This window comes from Xyrauchen texanus, chromosome 12 (assembly GCF_025860055.1).
Source record: "Xyrauchen texanus isolate HMW12.3.18 chromosome 12, RBS_HiC_50CHRs, whole genome shotgun sequence".
In the NCBI taxonomy this organism is placed as follows: Eukaryota; Metazoa; Chordata; class Actinopteri; order Cypriniformes; family Catostomidae; genus Xyrauchen; species Xyrauchen texanus.
This window is the reverse complement of record NC_068287.1, coordinates 33,902,306-33,925,486: the sequence shown is the minus strand read 5'-3', so window position 1 is coordinate 33,925,486 and position 23,181 is coordinate 33,902,306. Positions and strand designations below refer to the sequence as shown.

At 38.2% G+C, this 23,181-nt stretch overlaps 1 protein-coding gene across 2 annotated transcripts; it reads left to right on the top strand.

The window, feature by feature from the left end:
* The first annotated feature begins 1,482 nt into the window (after positions 1–1,482).
* LOC127652639 (serine/threonine-protein kinase 17A-like) lies at positions 1,483–21,307 on the top strand. Of its 2 annotated transcripts, XM_052138900.1 has the most exons (8): positions 1,483–1,552; positions 1,743–1,898; positions 7,546–7,758; positions 13,195–13,339; positions 14,519–14,645; positions 17,601–17,649; positions 18,123–18,302; positions 20,629–21,307. In XM_052138900.1, exons 2-8 carry the CDS (start codon positions 1,801–1,803, stop codon positions 20,894–20,896), a joined length of 1,080 nt encoding a protein of 359 aa, XP_051994860.1. In that variant the 5' UTR covers positions 1,483–1,552; positions 1,743–1,800; the 3' UTR covers positions 20,897–21,307. The 2 variants fall into 2 exon arrangements, with proteins under 2 accessions (XP_051994860.1, XP_051994859.1); XM_052138899.1 differs by having other exon boundaries at positions 1,500–1,898.
* Positions 21,308–23,181: the final 1,874 nt, after the last annotated feature.

Here is a 23,181-nt window from a genome sequence, read left to right as displayed (position 1 = left end):
ATTCGCACATTGCAATTTGGACCACAGCACACTTAGAGACACAAACACAAAGCAGAAATGAAAGAAATGTGTTCTCTCGTTTTTTCCCAATTCAACCCTTATGTACACATCCTCTAGGACATAACAATCGATCAGATAGATAGATAGATAGACAGACAGACAGACAGACAGACACACCATTTGTAAAGATAGGGCATGACCCACTATTACCGTAGTCTGTATTACCTGGAGACCAAAACTGTTATCTACTACATACTATTACACAAAAACTGTTTTAGCATCTGCAAACACCAATTACCTAATGAGTGTCAGGATTCCTGTCATACCAGCTTCTTTCAGAACACACCCTGTCTGCCACTAATCATTAATCCACAATACTAGTTTCATTCTGTCTTTCCCTCTGTTTCTGGGTGACTTGCCTTAAATCCTTACCTTTTGTTGCTTAGAATAGTGGTTTTCAAACTGGGGTCCAGGGACCCGGAGGGGGTGCTAGGGGATCCGCAGACTTCTAAAGACTACAAAAACATTTTAAATGTTTCTCTTGAAGTTATACATCTAACATGTATAAACCAACTCTAATAGTGGGTGGTAAAAAGATATGCATGAATTCATATGCATGAATATTTAAGTAAATATTGTTAAGATAATAATCATTTATGTTGGCTTGAGTACAATGACAATATAAAAGACAATTTATTTTATAAACAACTTGCTTTCTTTATAATATCACTCTTACTTTTTTAACCACACTGTATAAATGGGTCTTTATACATGAAAATATATATGTGCCTATGTATGATTTATAAAGGAGGTCTCTCGCAAGAGGATAATTAAGAGGGTTCTTGGCATCAAAAAGTCTGAAAAACCCCTGGCCTTGACTGCACCAATTTAGATGATGTTCCTTTCCAAAGACATCAGTCACATTCCTGTTGTTTAATAAAATGAGTAAGCAAGGCAGGGTAGGGAACTGTCTGTCTTTGCGGTTACCAGCGACAACAAGGTAATCAACATTCTTCAAAGAATGTAATGAACAAACAAACACACCTTAAACTGTTTTCTTAAGTCGAATGAAAAATGAGAAAATGTGATTGATGGGAGAAAGAGTGAGATATTTGAGACAGAATCTACAACCCGTCAACATATGTCTGTTTTTAGCTTGATATACTGCATTAGTTGTTGTATCTCAATTGCCAATATTCCTTGTAACCAATAATACCATAGAAAATGTGACATAATAGCCTACTATACCTTTGTGCTTTGAATTCAGTACTTTTGGTTGCATTTCACATAGCAGCCAAATATGACCTTTTTTTCCCATGAGAAATGCAGCTTGTACATTGAGTGGTCAATGTGCACATTTCTCAAATCACGTTCCTATCCCGTAACCCCGCCCCTTCATCAAATCCTAGACTCCCATTGGCCTCATCTGTTAGGGGCGGGGTTTATTATGTACCTTTTTACTTTGGAACGTTTGTCCAGTTCGCTTTATCAAACTGAATTACCGCTGCTTGGACGCGTAGGCTATGATCTGTCGCGTTTCTTAACGAGTTCTGTAAGTTTCTTTGAAACCGTATCAAGTTTCAGTCGTAATATTTGCGCAACGTTGTAGCAAGGGAGTAGGCTATTTTACTTTAGAGGTTTTATCTGTGCAACAGTTTATCAAAGCATCATCTTTTTTCCCATCCCAACCAAAATTGGCTTGATAGTGAGCTGATGGACTAAACTTTTATATTTTTACCCAGTGTTTCGGAGAACACCAGACATTATCCTGCAGCAGGACTATAACAGCAAGACAGCGAAATGATGAACAGGAACGGAATGGTCACAAAGATTCGCACGCGGATAAGAACCGACCCCTTCAAGAACAGTTATGACCTGGTCGGGAAAGAGCTTGGAAGGTAAAATCACTTTTTTATACAAAAATTAATTAATTTGAAAGATTAAAGTTAAAACAAAATATGTTGTCATATGACCGCCGGTGGGGACCGGTGCGACAGTTGCGCGAGAATTCACTGCCAGCTGGATGCCAAAATGTTTGTTTGGCTCCCGCACGTGTTATTTTAGCATTTTTTTTTTTTTTTTTTTATTATTATTGATCGATATTCCCAAAAACTTGTTTTTACTGCGAACAAGCAAACGACGTCGTAAAATGTAAACGTTCCTGTAATAATGAACTTCGCAGTTGTAGGCAGTTTCGTTCATTATAAAGGGAGCATTCTTTGACTGCGGCGGTCGCGCGCATTGGAGACCATTTGTTACCGGTGTGAACTTTAAACCACATGACACCTGACATTCCCATTGGTATTTTCCAGGGGTTCAATCGTTTAGACTAAACGCGTTCTTGTGCTACAGGAAAGCTAGTCGTATACGCACATAGCAGACGAGACGCACTTTTACAACGTTCTTTTTGACAGGCTGCGCGCGACGCTGAAAAAACTGATGTTATCATTTACAAACAGTGGATAAGGAGCGCAGTGTGACACGCGTTTATTTTATGGTTTTCTCAAGAAAACAGAATTCGAAACGGGTTCATTCACTGCTTCACGCGGGATCAATTTCCATCGGAACGCTTTTGACGTGACATTATCCAAAGCTCCGCAAAATTGTATATTTTGATTTCTCGACTCATTTAGTCATAAACAGATGGGAACATTTAGAGTTGGGCCTAAACATATTCACAGACTCCATGTGTGTGGACAATTAAGGTCTGTATTTGGTTGCTTTGGGCGAACTTGTTTCCAGGCTGTTGGATTTTAATTCTTTTTGCCATCACGCATCATTTAGCACAATTTGATGGGTAATTTATGGGTTCGGTTAAAAAAAAAAATCTTAAATTGGGATTTGGCTCTGGTACTGCTAAACTTTTATTTTATTATACGGGACATTCATTTTGCTCAGAGCCCTCACCAAGTTTTTTCCTGAAATAATAGCATATATAAAATGCCACGAACATTAGTCACAAAAGGGAAGCTGTTATTTTCAAAGCACAGCCTCTCTGATATGCTTACCATCATGGTGCATTAAATGTGAAGAGGAATGCAAATGTTGGTGATACCAAGCTTTAGATAAGACTCTAACAGAGACAGTCACACAAATGTCTTGCATTCCTTTTTAGTGGAACACAATCTCATCTCTCATTTATTTCCCTCATTATATTTGTATGTCTATTTATACTCTTACCTCTGCATATCACTGTAATGTTCTGTGTGCACTTCGATCACCAAAAAAAGAATCCATGTGTATGTGAGAACACAAAGCAATAAAGCTCATTCTGATTCTGATCCTAACCCACTGAGGTGTTACACTGACAGTAAAGTGTACGTTCCTGTTGCATGTTAACTGAATGGCCAAACCATCTGGCGTGGTTGTCAGCACTACATTTATTTGCCACAAAGCTCAAACAGCAATTTCCTTGTTCAGCTAAATAAGATCCAAACTTTGTTCCCAAACAACTATTGTTTGTTTATGTGATGGAAGTTTAGTTGTGTGTGTGTGTGATTCTTTTCCAGTAATTTTCTGCCCTGTATTTTGGGATTTGTCTGATTGTAACAATTGTAAGTGTGGTAAGGGCTGTCGCTCTCGAGCCCATTGATTTTGAGTACCAAGAGTCCTCACTGCTACTGCATAAACTGGTGTCTCTTTCCTTATCTGTAGAGTGGGTTACATGCTTGACTATTGGTGTCCTAATTTATTACAGTTCTTAAGAGGTGTGCTCTGGTTTGGTTAGATTAGAGATTATTTGGAATTCCCTAAATGAGTTTAACCATAACCTTCAAAATCCCACTCTCTCTCTAATCGCACTGCAAAATGTAACTTCAGAGTTTGTCTATTTGTTGAAAAGCAACCGTCGATCCCTTTAGTATACAGGATAATCAGTCTTTGTATCTTTCCTCAAAATATTCAGTTGACTTATTTCACAGTTTTGTGATAAAATCCACCAGTATTTTTTTTTTTTTTACCTTGTGTGGCTTTTTTTGGTAATCTACAATTTTTATCCTCGGGGAACCAATAAAAGTTTAATAAGTCCAGTTGAGTATCAGCCGAGGTGGTCTGCATGGGGAAATATGTCTCTGCAGAATTGTAATGCATTGAGCCCCCTGCCATACCAGTAGCAGACAGGCCAGTTCTGCATGTGATTCAGTCTTTCTCTAAATAATGGGGGTGTACGATTCCCTTCTAATAACGACTCGAGTTTGTATATCCCTGCGTGTCAATGCACTTGTGGTTGTGTGTATGCACACGTGCGTGTTTGTGGTTTCAAAATGTTTATCCAATCTTCTTCGACTGTTTATAGTCGGCCTTATTTTAAAAAGTTGACATGCTTCTGCCATCTGGGCAAGAGAATGAAACCGAGAGATGGAGACCGACAGTTAAGAGTGATGTTGGATTTACACAGGAAGTCTAACCACCACTTTATCTGGGTCATTGCTAAATATGAATACATGTACATCTCTGTTCATAAGTCATTGTTTTAGAATGATGCTGACAGTTTTTGTGAATAAAAAGAGGATAAGTTTGTGTAATGCTGCAAAAATGCCAAATTAACCTGGGGAAAATTCACTAAGGAACACAACCAAAAATGTGTTGTATGTACATTAGTTTGCACAGTGCATTTCCCAATCTTGCGTGTCGATTCCACGCTCTGGCACACTTAAACTGCACTGAATGACTTGCAGAAGGCAAACGGCGCTGATGTTTAAGAATATGGCAAAATCTAAAATGTGCCTTCTTGATAAAGTGTATTTGCACTAAAAAGAATGGAAATAACTTATTCCAATGTGGCACAACACTATTTCAGCCTTTCTTATGCCTCCATAACCTGAATTGTTGGTTGCTTTGTGAAAAAGCAGGGGTTTGCTCTGAAATACTCTGTGCAAAAAGTGGCTCAACCGTTTCGTATGTTCGCTCTTTAGTAAACAATCTCCTTAAACTGGCTTTCCTGGTATTCCACCCTCCCAACAAGCTCAATTGTCCAGCCATCTTTGCGCTCCTTCCCAATTGTGAGATAAATGTGAGGTTGGGAGAATTACGGCAGCTTATGTGATGACCTTTGAACTTGTCACAACCCAATCCACTTTGTGGCTGTATCTTTTTCTGTGGTGTCTCAGAGTCTAGACTTCATCTCTGCTTTCTTCTGAAGGATCTTCAGGAGGTTTAAATTATTTTCCTTGATGTCTACACCAGTTAAAAACATGTTCAATTCATGAGTGTTTTTTGTTTTGGATAATATTAATCTCACATGCTGAACTTCTGAAAAACAGGGCTATACTGAAAGTTGGCATCATCAAATGCGGTTCTTGTACTCCACGTGAACTCTGTGGTCAGACTTTGTCTTGAGCCTAGAGAGAGCTCAGATGCTATAACGTGCTCACTGCACCTGATCATGCCAACACTACTCGCACGTTTGGCAGGAAATCCCTACAATGCTGGCAGTGGATGCACTTGCAGAGGCTTCTGGAGATTTTGAGGGGCTTTTCAGCATTCCACAATCCTGAAAAATGCTAACACAAAGATGAAAACAACAGAAAACTTTTAAACACTCCTTGAAATCAAAAGGGGTGTTATGTAGCTTTAGTCGAATGCCTAAAATCTATATGCTGTGTACTCTAGAAGTCGACAAACTTACCACATGCCATATATTTTTAAATGTGTTCTTTGTCTTAATTATAAAATTATTGATGAATCATCTTATCCAGTGCATCCAAATATCTGATAAAGTGCTCTCTAAAATGAGACCGTTCCCTCCCCTAATACAGTCTGCCCCTGAAAAGCAAAAGCAAGTAGTACTGTAGCAAATAATGGTTCACACCTGTGACATAAGTTAAAGGCTATTGGCTATTTTAAAAGAAAAAAGCCCTTTAGTATTTCCTTTTTTATTATTTCCTTTCCTTTTTCAATTGTAAAACGTCAACCCAGAAAAGAAAACTGCACTCGACAAGCCATTTCATTGGGTCTTTAAAAAGCCAAACAAGAAGCTGAATTGTGACCGTCTTCAATTTTTCACCTGTGTGTCTTGAGTTTCACGTCAAACTTTTAACTATGGTGTTAATGGAGATATAGATGATAAGAGACAGGCTGAGGATAGGGAAGTGGTCACCAGGGGATGTTTTTTGTTTGTTGGATAAACTAGAAGGTGGGAGGAGCTGACACCATTCTCAATGAAAGAGTCTTGGAATAAGTGGGTGGTCTGTCTTTTGAGGTCCCTACAACACACAAACTGGTGTCTCCTTTATGAGATGGCCTAAAGAGGAGGCGGAATGGGTGTGGTGAAGGGCCATTTGTCGCACTTGCTGTCAGACAAGAGAATGACCTCACTGACAGGCCTGTCCTTTTGTGTGCGTGCTGCACCCTGTGTGTTTTTGACTGATAGATATGTGGGGGAGTCAGAGAAGGGAGGCAGCAGAATGTCAGTTGTGAATGAGCCTGTGTGTGTTAGCGAGCGATTTTGGACCGCTCCAACTGCCAGTCTTATCTGTATGTCAGGCTCTCCCTGAATCTCAGAAAGAGATGGAGTGAAATATCATGAGAGAGGGAGAAATGGATGGCTTAAAGAATAAAAGGAGGTTCTCACTTCATTATCATCTTTACATCATAAGCTCAATAGAGCTGTTAATTGTTGTCAATTTGTTGGTCAAGGCTAATTCGCCATGGGTTCCCTTACATATGTGCTTGACAAATGGCATGTAATTGATAGGACAATAGTTGTAGTCCTTATGTAGAAAAGTCTTTAACTTGGAACAAAACTGGAAAGTCTCCAAAACATTAACCTCAGACCTTATTTGACTCTTCAAAAACTGCTATTCTTCAACTAATCCTGAGGAAACTCATACATATTCTCTGGGATTTTTGGAATTTTGTACTGAACAGCACTATTCAGGAGTTGGTGGTTTCTGTGCATGTTAAAGTAGTAATTTTAAAGTGAACTGACATCTTCCATGTGGGTCCGAAAAGAATAACGGACAAATGTCTAGTCAGCAACACAAACTTTGCCTCTCTTCTTTGGCAGGAATTATCACCATAGAAAATGTATGGTAACTTATGAAAATTATGTAAAAGTTCAGCTACTATTACTTGACTTTTTACCAAATAAATAAATGGACATGAAATGGTGATTTTAAATTATTTTATGTGAGAATGAAAACATTAAATTATCACTGCCATGTAGGAAATTGCTTGCCTGGGACGATGGTCAATTATGTTTAGCGCTCATCAAATAATTGACCACAGAATTCCACTATTGACCAATCCGATTACAGTTGTGTAATCACTATACAGCCACATCCACACTAAACTATTTTCATTTTAAAACTAAATTTTCAATTTCCACATGTTGTCATTTTCAAAACGCACTGTTTTCTGTGTGGATGAGAGGTGTGTAAACATAGTGAAATTAATGCATTTTCCCAAGGGAAACGTATAAGTGTGGACCTGGCCTAAAGCAAATTTTAATGGAACATTAATGAAAGCGCTTATATTTTAAGAGCCTCATTCTGTTTCATGTTCTTTAATCCCTCTGTTTATGTTTGTATTTGTTTGTGCACATAGGGGCAAGTTTGCCGTTGTAAAGAAGTGTGTTGAGAAGACAACCGGGAAGGAACACGCCGCAAAGTTCCTGAAGAAAAGGCGAAAGGGCCTGGATTGCCGTGGCGACATTCTGAATGAGATTGCAGTGCTGGAATCGGCAGAGGCAAATCCCTATGTGGTGGCACTGCATGAAGTCTACGAAACCACAGCAGAAATCATCCTCGTCTTAGAGTGGTAAGACATGCATACTCAAGTTTGCGATTTTCTTCAGTTGGCCAGTTATCCAGCAAAATGCCCTGAATAAGAAAGTGTAATGCGGTTTGTTTTATGATGCATAAAAATTGTCATTCCAAGTCAGTTGATTAGAATTACAGGCATAAAGATACATTTTTCAGTAGTTTGTGTTTTGTATCTCTCTGGATTTACACCACAGACCACAGTTGAACTAGTTCTTGTTTTGCTGAGAGAGCTGAATATTCCAATACATTAACCATAAAAATAAAATCAAAATAAACCAATTCAGTCACACAACCAATTTCTTTTCCCCTGTTATTTTCTGCTGAACTTTAAGAATCACTCCAACCAGAAAAATATCAATGTTGTGAAGGCCTCACTTTGACTTCTCCAATGTATTTGCACAAAATATTTGAAGTCTGTGTGAATTGAATAGATTTTGGAACATTATAAAGCATTGATAATCTATGTTCACTGCAGTAATCTTCAGAAGGTCAAGTATGTAATTCCTGTACCTCTATCAGCACCAAATGGAATTGGAAACAGGACCCCATCTTCCACTGGTTAGTCCAGATAGTCCCACCCCAAAATTATGCTGTTGGTTGAGCCTACTGGACATGCTTACACAGCCTGAGCAACGTTCTGAAAGCATCACAGTTATTACATATACACACATTTTAAAAGTTTGATTTCAATCGTATTAAATTAATATTTCATCTTTTTTTAAATGTCATGTAAACGTTTTAGTGTGACTGAAATCGCACGGTCCATTTTTTGCAAAGTCTGACTAGGGGGGTCATTGACACTGAACATGTTTTTGCGTCCATCCTTTGTTTTTATATATTAACATGCACTAGATGGATGTCTTTGAAAGACAGAGAAATGTAGCACAACCTTCAGTGCCTACAAATGGATTGCTCTCTGCATATAGTTACACTGAAAAAATATTTCATATTTGCAACTGGGAAAAAAGGCTTTGTATATGTGATACTGTCAGCTGTAGTCTAGTCACACTATTTTGGTCTGTCCAGTAACACAGTAGCTGATAGCATTCACTAATGAGGAGGAAATGACAGGTCATATATGTTTTAAATGCTTTATATAACTCTCTGCTTCTTTATCATTCATATCTCCCTTATTTGTTTCCCTTAATTAGTTGGAAGGTACTTACATTTATTTTTTTTCCCTTCTGTCTTTCTGTTAGAAACCAGTGTGGTGTATGTGTGTTTTTTTGTTGTTGTTAACGCTGCACTGAAGTCCTTTTTTGGATGTTTTATGTGCGTTAATATAGAGGCATGATGTTGACTGGTTGAATGACGCAGGAAGCCCACTTCCTGCACACAGCTAAGCCACTTCCTCTGAAGAGACAGCTGTTTGTCAATCGATGGGACTTGTAAGCACGCACATTGGCATGTGTGTGGACAACCTGTGCAGGGTGTTTACCTTATAAGGAAGATATCACTTCTCAGGTTTTAGATGTCAGTTGTTGTCTGAAAATTCAGGCCTGTCAGTCAAGTTCTTTGAGAGATTACAGTCTGTTTACAGGCGAACATGCTTCAAATGCCATTCTTTCAGCGTTTTTGCATCATGTGATGGAAATGTACAATATCTGCATTATTCATGCTTTGGTTTAGAAGAAAAGTTCAGCCCTAATTCGTTTTTCTGTTTTCGTTTTGCATGTTTGCTTGCATGTAAGGACAATGTGCCTGATTTGGGAAGGAACAATGTGTCTTTTTTTTATTTTTTTTATTCTGGTGTTAGTTAAATCCTTCAAACGTGATGTGCCCAGGTAGAGCAGTAAAGCCAGTTTAACCAAAGTGAGACAGACATGAAGAAACACTAATTTCCATTTCCTGTGGCTTTTATTCTGAAAGCAGAGCAGCAACATACTGTCTTTGCATGCACAATGCCTCACCACATCCTCTGTTGTCAGAAACAACCAGAATTCTCCTTTCTGCCATTTAAATTTGAAATCCAGGCTATTGTAAGACAAGAAATGTCAAGATTGCATTTACCAAACTTACACACACCCACACACACTTGTGGTGAAAACCAGCACTGAATCATATTAAATCTAGCTTTTTCCTAGGCCACATACATTTGTTTGTTGAAAAGTGAATTTAGATTAAGATGTTTCAGGGACTAGATACATTATTATTTTTTTTTTATTTTTTTTTATTTTATTTTTTTTTAACAGGTCAAATCAGGTAACTGGCCTACGTAAGTGTAAAGCAACCAAGAAAAGACAAAGATGCAATGTTTATAGAGTCTTGACATTCTTTGTTATTATTGCCTTAACTTTTATTGAACATTGGTGCCATTTGTGCTACAGGCATGAATGATACTTTACATTGTACAGCTTCCTGAGAAGAGGTGTGTTATTACTTTTCCAAAGCAATTACTGGTAGACAATTTTCAGCTGAAGGACAACAGAATAGACTTGCATTGAAGAAGGTATTTAGACCATATCTAAGAATCTGAATATCATAAGACATTTTTCCCTCCCTCCCTGCCTTTGTCCCTCTACTTGTTCACCCAGTCTGACATTTATCTTTCTGGGATAGCAAAGTTTCTTTTTCACCAGTCTTCATCATCACCTGTTCTCAGTTTAGTGTGTTTGCTTGATCAAACGCTTGAGAATTATCTGAAATTTATTGTTCAATGGCTTAAGTCCTTTTGACTGATGAATATGTACAGTGTCCAACTGCCTCCTAGTTCAGCCCACTGTTAATCCTCCTGTAAAGCTAGAGACACAAGGCTTCTAGCACTTATGGAGTCTTAATGGGTCTATATAAAAAATAGAGAACAGTCCATTTGCTGTTGTGGTTTTCTGATATTCCAGAGGCTTGAAATCCCTTAAAAGCCCTTAATTTATGCACCATCTGCTTTTAGTCTTATCCTATGTCGATTGTTCCTTTTTAAAGTGTAGGTCTCTCGTGAGAGGGGAACTGTGCTCTTGGTGGTCTTTGTAGTGGGTTAGCATATTTTTAGCCCTGTTTTCTGTTCCTTAAAATGATAAGTTTATTTGAATGAGGGATCTCTGCCTCCGCTCACATTCCCATGGCTTAGGCCTAAGAGAGTAAACTGCCATTTGCTGCTTTTGACTGTTCTGCCTTTCTCTGCTTGCATAGGAATGCAACGTTCCCCAATATTTAGAATTTGAGTCAATAAATGCTTATTGTAAATAAAAGACCCTTAGAATTGTACCTTTGCCCAATATTGAATATAGATTTTTCATATTTTCTCTCGCACACAACAAAGCCTGAAAATTTTTTTTTTTTTTTCATACATGAAAGGCAGTAAGGATGAGATCCTGCACGTACGTAAATCTGAGTTAACAGATTTCTATGCTATGTTTTGCTGGTATTACTTAGAAATTGGTGACTTGAGGATGGTATTTATGGTGAATGGTTTAATTATGATTAAAAGCTTGTTGTTTTGAGGTGTTTGATTAAAGGGAGGTGAAAGGTTCTCAATATCCCAGTGTTCTTACTTCATAAGCCTCTGGCTCATCTGATAAGCAGTACCAAGAATTTATCCAGTTAGATTGAGCAGTTATGTAACATAGATGCCACACTCATTCAAATACATACCGAATATCCACTTAAGATGAAAGCATGTGAGTGTCTATGAGAGACCGTGTGTGTATGAAAGCTTGTGCGGCCCAAAATCCACTACACATGGGTAGGGCTGTCGATACAACCAAATATCGGTATAGCGTAAAACTTTGTCTCACGTGATTGTATCGATACTTGGATCTCTATATCGTGATATTTTCAGTGCAGTCAGAGGCACAAAAGAGACTGAAACTGATGTATTTGTATATTGATAAGTCTAACAAGTTAGAAGGTCCTCCTGTATAAAGAATAACAGCATTAGCATAATATTTTTTTTTATACTGCACTCTATCGTACTGCAAAATGGACTAATAATGTAATATACTTGCATTAATTGAAATTAAGTGTGTCTGTCTGTCTGTCGCAAGGTGGCTTGTGATACCCTGCCCTACACATGGGCCTGAGTTTCCCAGGGGAAAAGGGGTCTTTGGAGAGGCCCGATAATGATTGAGGGTGAACACCTGGCATTAAGCATGATGTGGGTGGTGAGCCTCTGCTGCTGATTGCTGGGTGATTTTTTTTGATGATTTGGTTTATTAAGGTCAAGATTATTGCTGACAGCTGTAGAATGATGTGAGTTCTACAGGGCTGATATCAGCATATCCAGTGTCCATACTGTTATGTTTGAAACTGTGATTGTTGTAAACTGGTGTGTTTTACTCGCCCTCGTGATCATGGTAACATCTCTTTTGGACTGTTCTGATTTGTTTGGCAAGCCCAATTTGCTTTAAGTTCTCGAGGTCACGTAGTGATTCGCCTCCAGTAGTGAAGTTGTACCCACGTCTCTTCAGTATTCCTCAATCTATCTTATAGTGTAACGCACAAGAAAAAGCCAAAATGGCTTGGTACCAAAAGTGTATAGGGTAATTCAAGGCATGACAGTGTGTCAGGTGTTTGTTTTTGGGGTTTTTTGCACCATAAATTATATTTTTATGATTGTTTCATATGTATATTAGTTTACTGCCACAGGATATCTAATTCTTTGTTAATTACAGGAGAAATAAGTGCTATATTAATACAAATAAATACTATAACACGTTGATTGTCTGTGCAACAATGAATTATCAACTGTGAGGAATAATCAGTATTTCATATGCATGTATACATATTTTACATGTTATTTCAAGGTGATGCTCAGGTTTCAGTGATTTGATTATTTACATTTGACTATTTGATTAAGAAACCACATTGCTGTCTACCAACCCTGGAGTCACGAGTTCGAATTCAGTTTGTGCTGATTGATTCAAGCCAGTTCTCTTAAGCAACCGAATTGGCCTGGTTGCTAGGTAGGGTAGAGTCACATGGGGTAACCGCCTCGTGGTCATGATTACTGGTTCTAGCTCTCAATGGGGCACGTGGTAAGCTGTGCATTTATTGCGGAGAGTAGCGTGAGTCTCCACGGTGTCATGCACAACGAGCCACATGATAAGATAGGTGGATTGACTGTCTCTGAAGCGGAGGCAACTGAGACTTGTCCTACGCCACCCGGATTAAGTTGGGTAACCGCGCCACCACGAGGACCTTCTAAGTAGTGGGAATTGGGCATTCCAAACTGGGAGAAAAGGGGATTAAAAAAAAAAAACTTGAAAGTAAACTATAGCAAGTACAACACATGAAAAGGATGATATAACCATTGTAATTTGGGTGCACTACTGAAATTAAGTTGTGCGTATGTTTACTCAACGTAAGTGCCTGAGAAAATACTAGATTGTGTAGCTCAATATATGCTTGCATTGCGTCATGAAATTTCAGTGTGAACATAATGTGTGTTCTCAAGACTTGAACTAAATTGTAACCCTCCTTTCTATCTGTATTTCAGTGCTGCTGGAGGGGAAATTTTTAATCAGTGTGTCGCTGACAACGATGAGGCCTTCACAGAGAAAGACGTAATCCGATTGGCCAGGCAGATTCTAAAGGGCGTGTCCTGTCTTCATCAGAATAATGTGGTGCATCTGGACCTTAAGGTGAGTGTTTGTCATTGTAACAGGTTTATTATGGTTATGTAATCAGTAGCCTGCAATGTCTCAAGGTTATCACTTTGGAAACGTTTGGCTGTGTGGACCTGCCAAAACAGTTTTGTTATAATGCACACCACCTTTAAAGTTCACTTTAGTGAGGTCTGAGACCTGATTACTGCCTCTAATCTCCTAAAATATTATGTGTGCTGTGGATGAGTGTATGCTATTGCATAAATGTCCACAGTCACCATGATAAACACCACGGTGTACCATGTCTGTGAAAATGGCAAATGTGGGTTTGAAAAAATGACTTGTAGTTTTCATTTGTTTTTGGCATACAATAAACCCTGGATTTTTTTTCCTTTAAAAGTATTCTTGTTTTTCATTTTGCATTTATCTTGATTTGTTCATGTACGTTAGGACCAGTGGCAGATTTAGGCATGGGCGACGGCATCTTGCGGGGAGGCAGTATATATTTTAGTGGTCAGCGTTTGTTTGTTTTAAATGTTTAGAGGCATCTTTCTTTTACATGCTCCTTTACAAGGTGTGTCAATGTGAGGTCTTGTTGATCAGATGTTCATGAAGGGATGGATTGCATTTAAACAGGGAAGAGAATTTCTGGCATCACACTTTTTCGGTTTTGTGCCTCAGGATACATAACTGAATGAAAGGGTTCATTTAATTTACAGTGTTTATTGGGTGTGTGCTTGTGGTAAAAACGGTTTTATAAAGGGTGCTAATGGGGCATTTAAAGAAATGATTTTTCACATTTAAGAATTGGATTTTGTAAAATAAATGGAATTGTATAAAAGCCATAATTAACCACAGTAATTTTTCCAGCATGTGATTTGAGTATTTGTGTAAAACAAGTTCTGTCTGTTAGTCAATCTGAGGTGTAATTCAACAATTCCTTTCTCACACTCAAGTCAGAATGAAACACAGTTTGCACAGGCTGGTCATAATTTTTCATAAGAGGGTGTACATGCCAGAATGGAGCTGGGAGGGGTTGAAAAATGAGAGCAATTGAGGGCATAAGTTGAGGTGGATCAATTTGTAATGGAAGATTTTGAATGATTGTTTTGATGGAAGATTATGAAGACAAACATTTTATTTCGAAATACTTGCACCAATGATTTGATCACAATTTAAAAAGGTCAATTTTGATTTCATGTTTCATTTCTCCAGCCTCAGAATATTCTGTTGACCAGTGCTCAGCCATTGGGTGACATACGTATTGTTGATTTTGGCTTGTCTCGGCGGATGGACAGCACGTCAGAGGTACGGGAGATCCTGGGCACTCCTGAGTATGTGGGTGAGTAGGGCATCCCTCATTTGAAAACCACAAAGCCTCCTGCAGCATGTTACTAGAGTAACCAATAACTACGTCAGAGTAAAAGTGAAGACATTTCAGCACAGAATAGTGAAGAGGAGGGGAAATAAAGTCTGCTTTCTAGGTAAACAAAAGCTTGTGCAGGATTAATGAAACTTCATGTGGCTGTTGACTAAGTTGCTACCCCCTCACTCTTTAAGAGATCTTCAAACAGGGATCAACCAAATATTGTTGATCACAAACAAATTATTTTTTAATTTTTTTATTTAAGCTTTTTAGGCTTTGAAGAACTCTTAAAGGAATGGTTTACCCAAAAATGAAAATTCTCATTCACCCTCATGTCATCCCAGATATGCATGACTTTTTTCTTCTGCTGAACACAGATTTTTAAAATCTCTCCGATCTGTGAGTCCATACAATGCATATGTGCAGAATTCACAAAGGCAGCTTAAGTTATCCATACGTCTCCAGTGGTTAAATTTACAGTGTATCTTCAGAAGTGATCTGACAGGTGTGGGCAAGAAATAGATCTATTAAAGTCCTTTTTCCTATAAATCTCCACTTTTTATTTTGCCGATATGCATTTATGCATATTGTCACCTACGGGGCAGGGAGTAGAATTTATAGTAAAAAAAAAGACTTTAGTATTGATCTGTTTCTCACCCACTCCATCATATCACTTCTAAAGATATATACAGGTGAAACTCGAAAAATTAGAATATCGTGCAAAAGTTCATTAATTTCAGTAATTCAACTTAAAAGGTGAAACTAATATATTATATAGACTCATTACAAGCAAAGTAAGATATTTCAAGCCTTTATTTGATATAATTTTGATGATTATGGCTTACAGCTTATGGAAACTATTTATTAAAATTAGAATATTACATGAAATCAATAAAAAAAAAGGATTTTAAATACAGAAATGTCGGCCCTAATGAAATGTCGGTATAATCATGCATATGTACTCAGTACTTGGTTTGGGCCCCTTTTGCATTAATTACTGCCTCAATGCGGCGTGGCATGGATGCTATCAGCCTGTGGCACTGCTGAGGTGTTATGGAAGACCAAGATGCTTCAATAGCGGCCTTCAGCTCTTCTGCATTGTTTGGTCTCATGTCTCTCGTCTTTCTCTTGGCAAAGCCCCATAGATTCTCTGTGGGGTTCAGGTCAGGCGAGTTTGCTGGCCAATCAAGCACAGTAATACCATGGTCATTGAACCAGGTTTTGGTACTTTTGGCAGTGTGGGCAGGTGCCAAGTCCTGCTGGAAAATGAAGTCAGCATCTCCATAAAGCTTGTCTGCTGAAGGAAGCATGAAGTGCTCTAAAATGTCCCGGTAGATGGCTGCGTTGACTCTGGACTTAATAAAGCACAGTGGACCAACACCAGCCGATGACATGGCTCCCCAAACCAACACAGACTGTGGAAACTTCACACTGGACTTCAAGCATCTTGGATTGTGTGCCTCTCCATCCTTCGTCCAGACTCCTGGGACCTTGGTTTCCAAATGAGATGCAAAATTTGCTCTCATCAGAAAAGAGGACTTTGGACCACTGAGCAACAGACCAGTTCTTTTTTTCTTTAGCCCAGGTAAGACGCTTCTGACGTTGTTTGTTGTTCAGGAGCGGCTTGACAAGAGGAATACGACATTTGAAGCCTCAGTCCACTCCTTGTGAAGCTCCCCCACACATTTGAATGGCCTTTTCCTGACAATCCTCTCCAGGCTACGGTCATCCCTGCTGCTTGTGCACCTTTCCACTTAACTTTCTATTAATGTGCTTTGATACAGCACTTTGAGAACATCCAACTTCTTTTGCAATTACCTTTTGAGGCTTTCCCTCCTTGTGGAGGGTGTCAATGATGGTTTTCTGCACAACTGTCAGGTCAGCAGTCTTCCCCATGATTGTGAATTCAACTGAACCAGACTGAGAGACCATTTAAAGGCTCAGGAACCCTTTGCAGGTGTTTAGCTGATTAGAGTGTGACACTTTGAGCCTACAATTCTGAACCTTTTCACAATATTCTAATTTTCTGAGATTCTGAATTTGGGGTTTTCATAAGCTGTAAGCCATAATCATAAAAATTATATCAAATAAAGGCTTGAAATATCTTTGCTTGTAATGAGTCTATATAATATATTAGTTTCACCTTTTAAGTTGAATTACTGAAATTAATGAACTTTTGCACGATATTCAAATTTTTCGAGTTTCACCTGTATTTAACCACTAGGGTCTTATGGAGTACTTTTATGCTGCTTTTTTGTGCTGTTTGGAGCTTTGAATCCTGGCCACCATTTACGTGCATTGTATGAAACTAAAGAGCTGAAATATTCTTTTAAAAGTCTTCAATTGTGTTCTGCAGAAGAAAGGTGTGTGTGTGTGTGTGTGTGTGTGTGTGTGTGTGTGTGTGTGTGTGTGTGTGTGTGTGTGTGTGTGTGTGTGTGTGTGTGTGTGTGTGTGTGTGTGTGTGTGTGTGTGTGTTATTATTTATATATAAAGTTTAGCTTGCTTTCTTTTCCCTCCCTCGTAAAGTGCCTTTAAGTTAAATTAAAATCTAATGACAGTATATCAATAATTATTTTAATGGCTTTGCAATGTAGGTATCATAAGTATGTAAATGCATTACGATGGTACTATACATGTTTTAGGCCAGGTTTAAAATTCTTAAGTTATACAATATGTAAGGGGGGGCCCTGTCTTGTCTCACCATCCTACAAGGGGGCCTGAAAAGGTTTAAGTCTTGGAAAAAATATGTGAACAGTTGTAGGAAAACATTAATGGGTAACCGTTTGACCCTTTATCTAAATGTGTGTGTCAGCAGGATGTTTGGACAACACTTTGTATAGACCTGCTAAGATACTGAAAATGTATGTTTTGTACTCTGTCTGTGGTGTGAAGTGTTATCAGACATTTGATAAATGTTATCTGTTCTTTTAGCTCCTGAAATTCTGAACTATGAGCCCATCAGCACAGCTACTGACATGTGGTAAGTTGAACTACCCTGGTGTCTAGAGTCCAGGTTGTGTGTGCATGTGACTCATACGTATGAAGTGTTTTATGAAGACCATTTAGCATAGATAAGTTTAACGTTGTAATATCTGGTTAAATAGGGCATATAAAAGCAAATGCGTAAGTTACGGAGTGTTGCTAAAATTTAGTAGTCCAATAAACCTGTTGGTGATGCTTATTATCAGTAGACTTGAACCCAGCATGAGCAACCCATTAACAACCTAATCTAAAACATTGCCTAGATAAGAACATTCTCACGCATCGATTTGGTGTAAAAGATGTTTCTCGCACATCCCACTGCCCTATGTACCATGCACGTTTTCTTCATTATATGTAAAAATCTAGTTAAAAGCACCCCCCAGTAAAAGCAGCAGGATGTTTTAAACAAATTGAATGCTTCTCTAATAGAGTTGCCCCTTACCGATCTGTGTTGCCCCTACCCTCTTATAGGAGTATTGGAGTGCTGACATATGTGATGCTGACAGGGGAGTCACCTTTTCTTGGGGACAACAAACAGGTGACCTTCCTGAACATCTCCCAGGTCAACTTGGACTATTCAGAGGAAGTCTTTCAGGGCATCTCTGACCTTGCAGTGGACTTCATCCAATCGCTGCTCATCAAAAACCCCAAGTAGGTTAAAGGGGCTATTTGTGAGTGTGCTAGTTTAGAATGAGAGTCAACAGCTTCAGGAAATTAGTGTCATGCTCCAGTTTTGTTTAGGCAAGCTTGCATAACCTGATTGATTGAGTGGCTTCGCTTGGCACTGCCCCAGTGGGTAGAAAAATAAACAGGACATTTAATCTGGAGCTGTAATCACTCATTAAAATGTAATGGCCTCTTGGTTTAGAATATACAGTGAAATGGTCCTTACAGCCTTGCTGGTTCCCCACATCACTGGGCTCCTACTACAACTGATGAGCAGTGAAAGCTTTTCGGGTCTGTCGGTTTAACTAATGGCAGTCCAGATCTGTCACCATCATGGGAAATGATAGCAGCTACAGTCTATGATCCAGCACTCTAATCCGCACTCCATAAAACTTAATGCCTGTAGATCATCAAGTGCTGAGAAAGCAGGAGAGGAAAAATTTGAGCTTTAAGCTATGTGGAAAAATTCCTCAGTGTGTGAGTAATTTTAGTGAAGGAGAAACCTGGGAACCAAAAAGAGAAGTCCCTCATATTTTTTCTTGCTGCACTGATGGAAAAAAAGTTTTGATGATAACTTAAAGGAATATTCTGAGTTCAATAAAAGTTCAGCTCAATCGTTGACTATTACCACACAAAAATAATTTCGACTTGTCACCACTTTTCTCTAAAAAAAAAAAACATCTAAATTTGAGGTTACTTTGAGGGGTTGATTTTTGGAGGGTTTACAGGCAGAGATGTGAAGCTTATACATTTCTAAAAATCACTTGCATTTTAGTCTTCTGTTAAAAATAACATGATTTATCACACTAAATTCATGTAATATTGTTTGTCTTCTGACTACATTCAAAACTTTATTGTAACCTTTACGGATCAGCCCGATTCAATTCCATTGTAAGTGCCTCACTGGAACCTAGATTTTTGCTCTTTTTAAAGAAAAGGAGGTGCAAGTCAAAATTTATTTGTGGTAATCAATATTATGCCACAGATGCGGTCAATTAAACGTAACTTTCATTGAACCTGGAATATTCAGTTAACTTTGTCATTTGTATGAGTAGACATATACTGGGATTTTTTTTTAAATTTTTTTATTGTATCTGCATTTAGACACAACTTTTTATGACTTAAGATGAACTGCCTGCTTTACAAGACTAATATCGCACATGGTCAACAAAGAATGAATTTAACACATATTGGCAATATACATTTTACACCTTAAGTTTACAAATCTAAGTTTTGTCTTGCATTTTGGGAACATCTTTGCTTTGGTCTATGTTTAACTTTATCTGTAAACCTGATATTTTTAGAGAGCAACTATTATGGTTTTTACGTCTAATTTAGTTTTAAAGGTCTCTTACAATAGATTTACATGCATCCGAGTTCACTTTAATTTTAAATTGCAGCATTAGCTTTTTTCCCCAAGGGTCAAAAATGACTCATTCTAAAATCCTAAACAGAGGGCCTACTCTGCTCTGATTGGTCAGGTGTCCCAGTCTGTTGTGATTGGTCTACCACTTAGTGTAGTGTGGTAGACCAATTGAGGGCAGGTCAAAGCTGTTCACGAGCAGCCAATGAAGACCAGAGGTGGGGTTTTTTGTCACTAAATTATGTAGGTTAGTACAGGAAGTAAGTCTGGAATTACAAATGACTTGTTGCAGCTGTTCAGAATCGGTTCGTTCTTTTGGGAATCAGTAACTCCATTTGTCGTGCATTTTGATTTTTGAAACTTTGCAGACTTTTTTTACATTCAGTAATATTTGAAAAACCATTATAGGTGCTCCTTAAGAACTGATAACCGAAGTGTAAATATTGGTCAAATTTGTCAATCTGATAATTTCTCTCATATCTAAAATGAAATAAGCACCACATTTTCAGCTTTCATGTCTTCAATTAGAAGAGCAACTGCAGAAGAGATGTCATACACTTTTAGACAATAATGGCTAAATAATTTATCACTAACCTCTTGAGGTGAACGGCTTGCTTTACAAGACTAATTTTGTACATGGTTAATGAAGAATCACACACAATGGGGATGTACACCTTCACTTAATGACTTAAAAATGATTTATTTTGTAATTATTATATATAAATGTTTACATTAAAGCACAATTTGTCTTACACTTTGAGTTCAGCTTAGCTTTGGGCTAACCATGTTCAGCTTTATCTGTAAACCTGATATTAAAGAACTGATAATCAAAAGTGTAAATATCGCGTAAAAATATTGGTTAAATTTGATTATCTGTATGTCTAATATTAAGCGCACACTATATTTTCAGCTTTCATCCCTTTTTTTTTGTCTTTTCCTTTTTTGTAGAAAACGAGCGACTGCAGAACAGTGTTTATGTCATCCCTGGTTAAACAGCCGCTCTCATCACCATTCTGTTGACACTCCTCTTGATGAACAAGAAGCCAGCCAGTCAGAATCCGAGCCTGAAAGTCCAGTACTTTCCCCAGAGCTTGTTGTCATGCCTTCATATCCCATCTACCTGGGTCAGGGGGAGCTGAAGACAGGTCGGGACACATTCGGTTTCTCAGAACCCTTCCAATCCCGTCCTGAGATACAACAAGAGCTCATCTGTTAAGTTACAGATGTGATTGCTCAATCAATGGAGAGCTGCTTGAGTTCTGCAGCCAATGAATTTTGTCAGTGTTACTGACCAAAAGACTCAACCTGCCATTCTGGTTTGGCCTAGTTTGGACTGGACAGCGACAGTCTGCTCAGGTGTTTGTGGCACCATTGTGCATGTAAAGTCTTTGTGTATTGTTGTGTAGGGTACATGGCTGTCTGTGTTTGGGCACTGTCAACGTGAATACCAGTTCAGTCTTCCTTTTGACCACAGACATATGAGAGAGAGAGAGAGAGAGTGTGTGTGTGTGTGTGTGTGTGTGTGTGTGTGTGTGTGTGTGTGTGTGTGTGTGTGTGTGTGTGTGTGTGTGTGTGTGTGTGTGTGTGTGTGTGTGTGTGTGTGTGTGTGTGTGTGTGTGTGTGTGTGTGTGTGTGCAACAAATCTCAATGAAAGATCTGACCATCTTTTAAAAGCCCTTAATTAAGCACTCCTAAGCTCTTATAAAGGTTCTGAAATCGACAATGGACTTCTTTTAGCCTGGATTGAACCTTTTCTCTGCTGTCTGTACTTGGTCCAAAACTCAAGTTGGAGTCTCTCTAGGAAGTGTCTGCTGCTTTGTAGGAAGGAAAAAAGGAAGCATTTTAGGAGGTAAAAGAGAAGATCTGCGGAATTGAGGAACTGACATGTTTTAATTATCGTTGCTTGTCATTGGGCCAACACATATTATGAAAACTGATGTTTCTTTCATGCAAGCCCATGATTCTCATCTGCTCACTTTTGAACCAGTTGAAGACATCGTCTAATTTAACTTCACCATTTAGGCTCATAGTCGACATGTTATATTTGACATTTTTGTTGCATCAAAATCAAATGTTCGGTTGCACCAAACTTTCAGAGTGATATCTGCTATGAACTTCTTAAAGAATTTGATGTCAGAAGCCCTCTTTTGTTCAAGCACTTTTGGAGTGGAAAAAGTTTATTCTCAAAGTCGAATCTCCTAACAAGCACATTTAAGTAGTTCAAGATGGTATAATCATACATGCCCACAATCGACTTTTTGTTCTTTCTCACATAATTTCTGTTGAGTGCCACAAAACCACTTTTTTTTCTGTTCTTAGTCATTATAACAAGTTTGCTATAATTGCACAGTTGTCTCGTAATGATATTGTGTTCTGTATTCTGTATGTTGTTTTTGTTTGGTAGGGCATCGTGGCTAAGGAGAGGTGCATTTCCCACCAATAGAAAGATGTCAGTGAGGAGTGGGGTTTATTTTGAGACCCACTGAGGTTCATAGTTAAACTAAGGGGCTGTTTAGAAGGTCTTTTGGTATTTGTATATTCCAGACAATTGTGGGAGATGTTTGCATTTTCAGAACTGAGCACAATAAGGAAAAGACTTTGGATAAGTGTATTTAAAAAAAAAAAATTTTTTTTTTTAAAAGTTGTATAAAAAAAAAAAAAAAAGTATTTTTCTACGGTCATGGTATTTTATGATGATATGAGAAAATAAAAAGCTTGTATTATTAATTTAGATATTTTAACCAGTTGTGCTTATAAAATGTTTGCACTTGTGTCCGATTGGTATCATGTATGTATTATTGGCATGCCTGGCAAAATATTGAAGAAAATAAATATTTTATTAAACATTAAGTCTGTGGTTTGCATTCTATTATCAGTGTCCCAGTTGGTTTACCACGTTAGAGGTACAGTCAGAAATTCCACCATTTATCCATACACAGTGTAGACTAGAGTTCTCATCTAAATCTGAGCTAATAATGCAGAGTCTTTTGACTCGCATCCAAAGAACATTAAGGAAACATTAGTGAAGGCTTAACAGATCTTTATGAGCATAAACCAGATCAACAGTACTAAGAAAGAAATGACGGAGTAATTTTTGATGGTCAGATTTTGGTCACAATAGGTGACTTACTCTTCAAACACAGGCAGGAAAAGCCAGTAGACGATTGAGTCAAGTTCCTGCATTCTTCAACACCGGCTGATCAACATTGATGTCTGCCAATAATTCTTGTTTTAATGTGCCCTTCCTCTGCGTGTTTGAATTCTTCCTGCAAACACGCTTCCACCCAGATCTCTGGAGCGCCCGTTCCTTGGGAATCAGAGAAACGTAACGTTGTTTTGCAGGAAAATTGTTGAGACTGCTAAATCCGTTTCTCTCACCTTCTGATACTGCATTGCTTCACCTTTGTTGCACTCTTCATGAAAATAAGTTTTCCTTTTTACTTTGGTTACCAAGTATAAATATGCAAATATACAGTGACAAAAATGTGAAATGTGGATAAC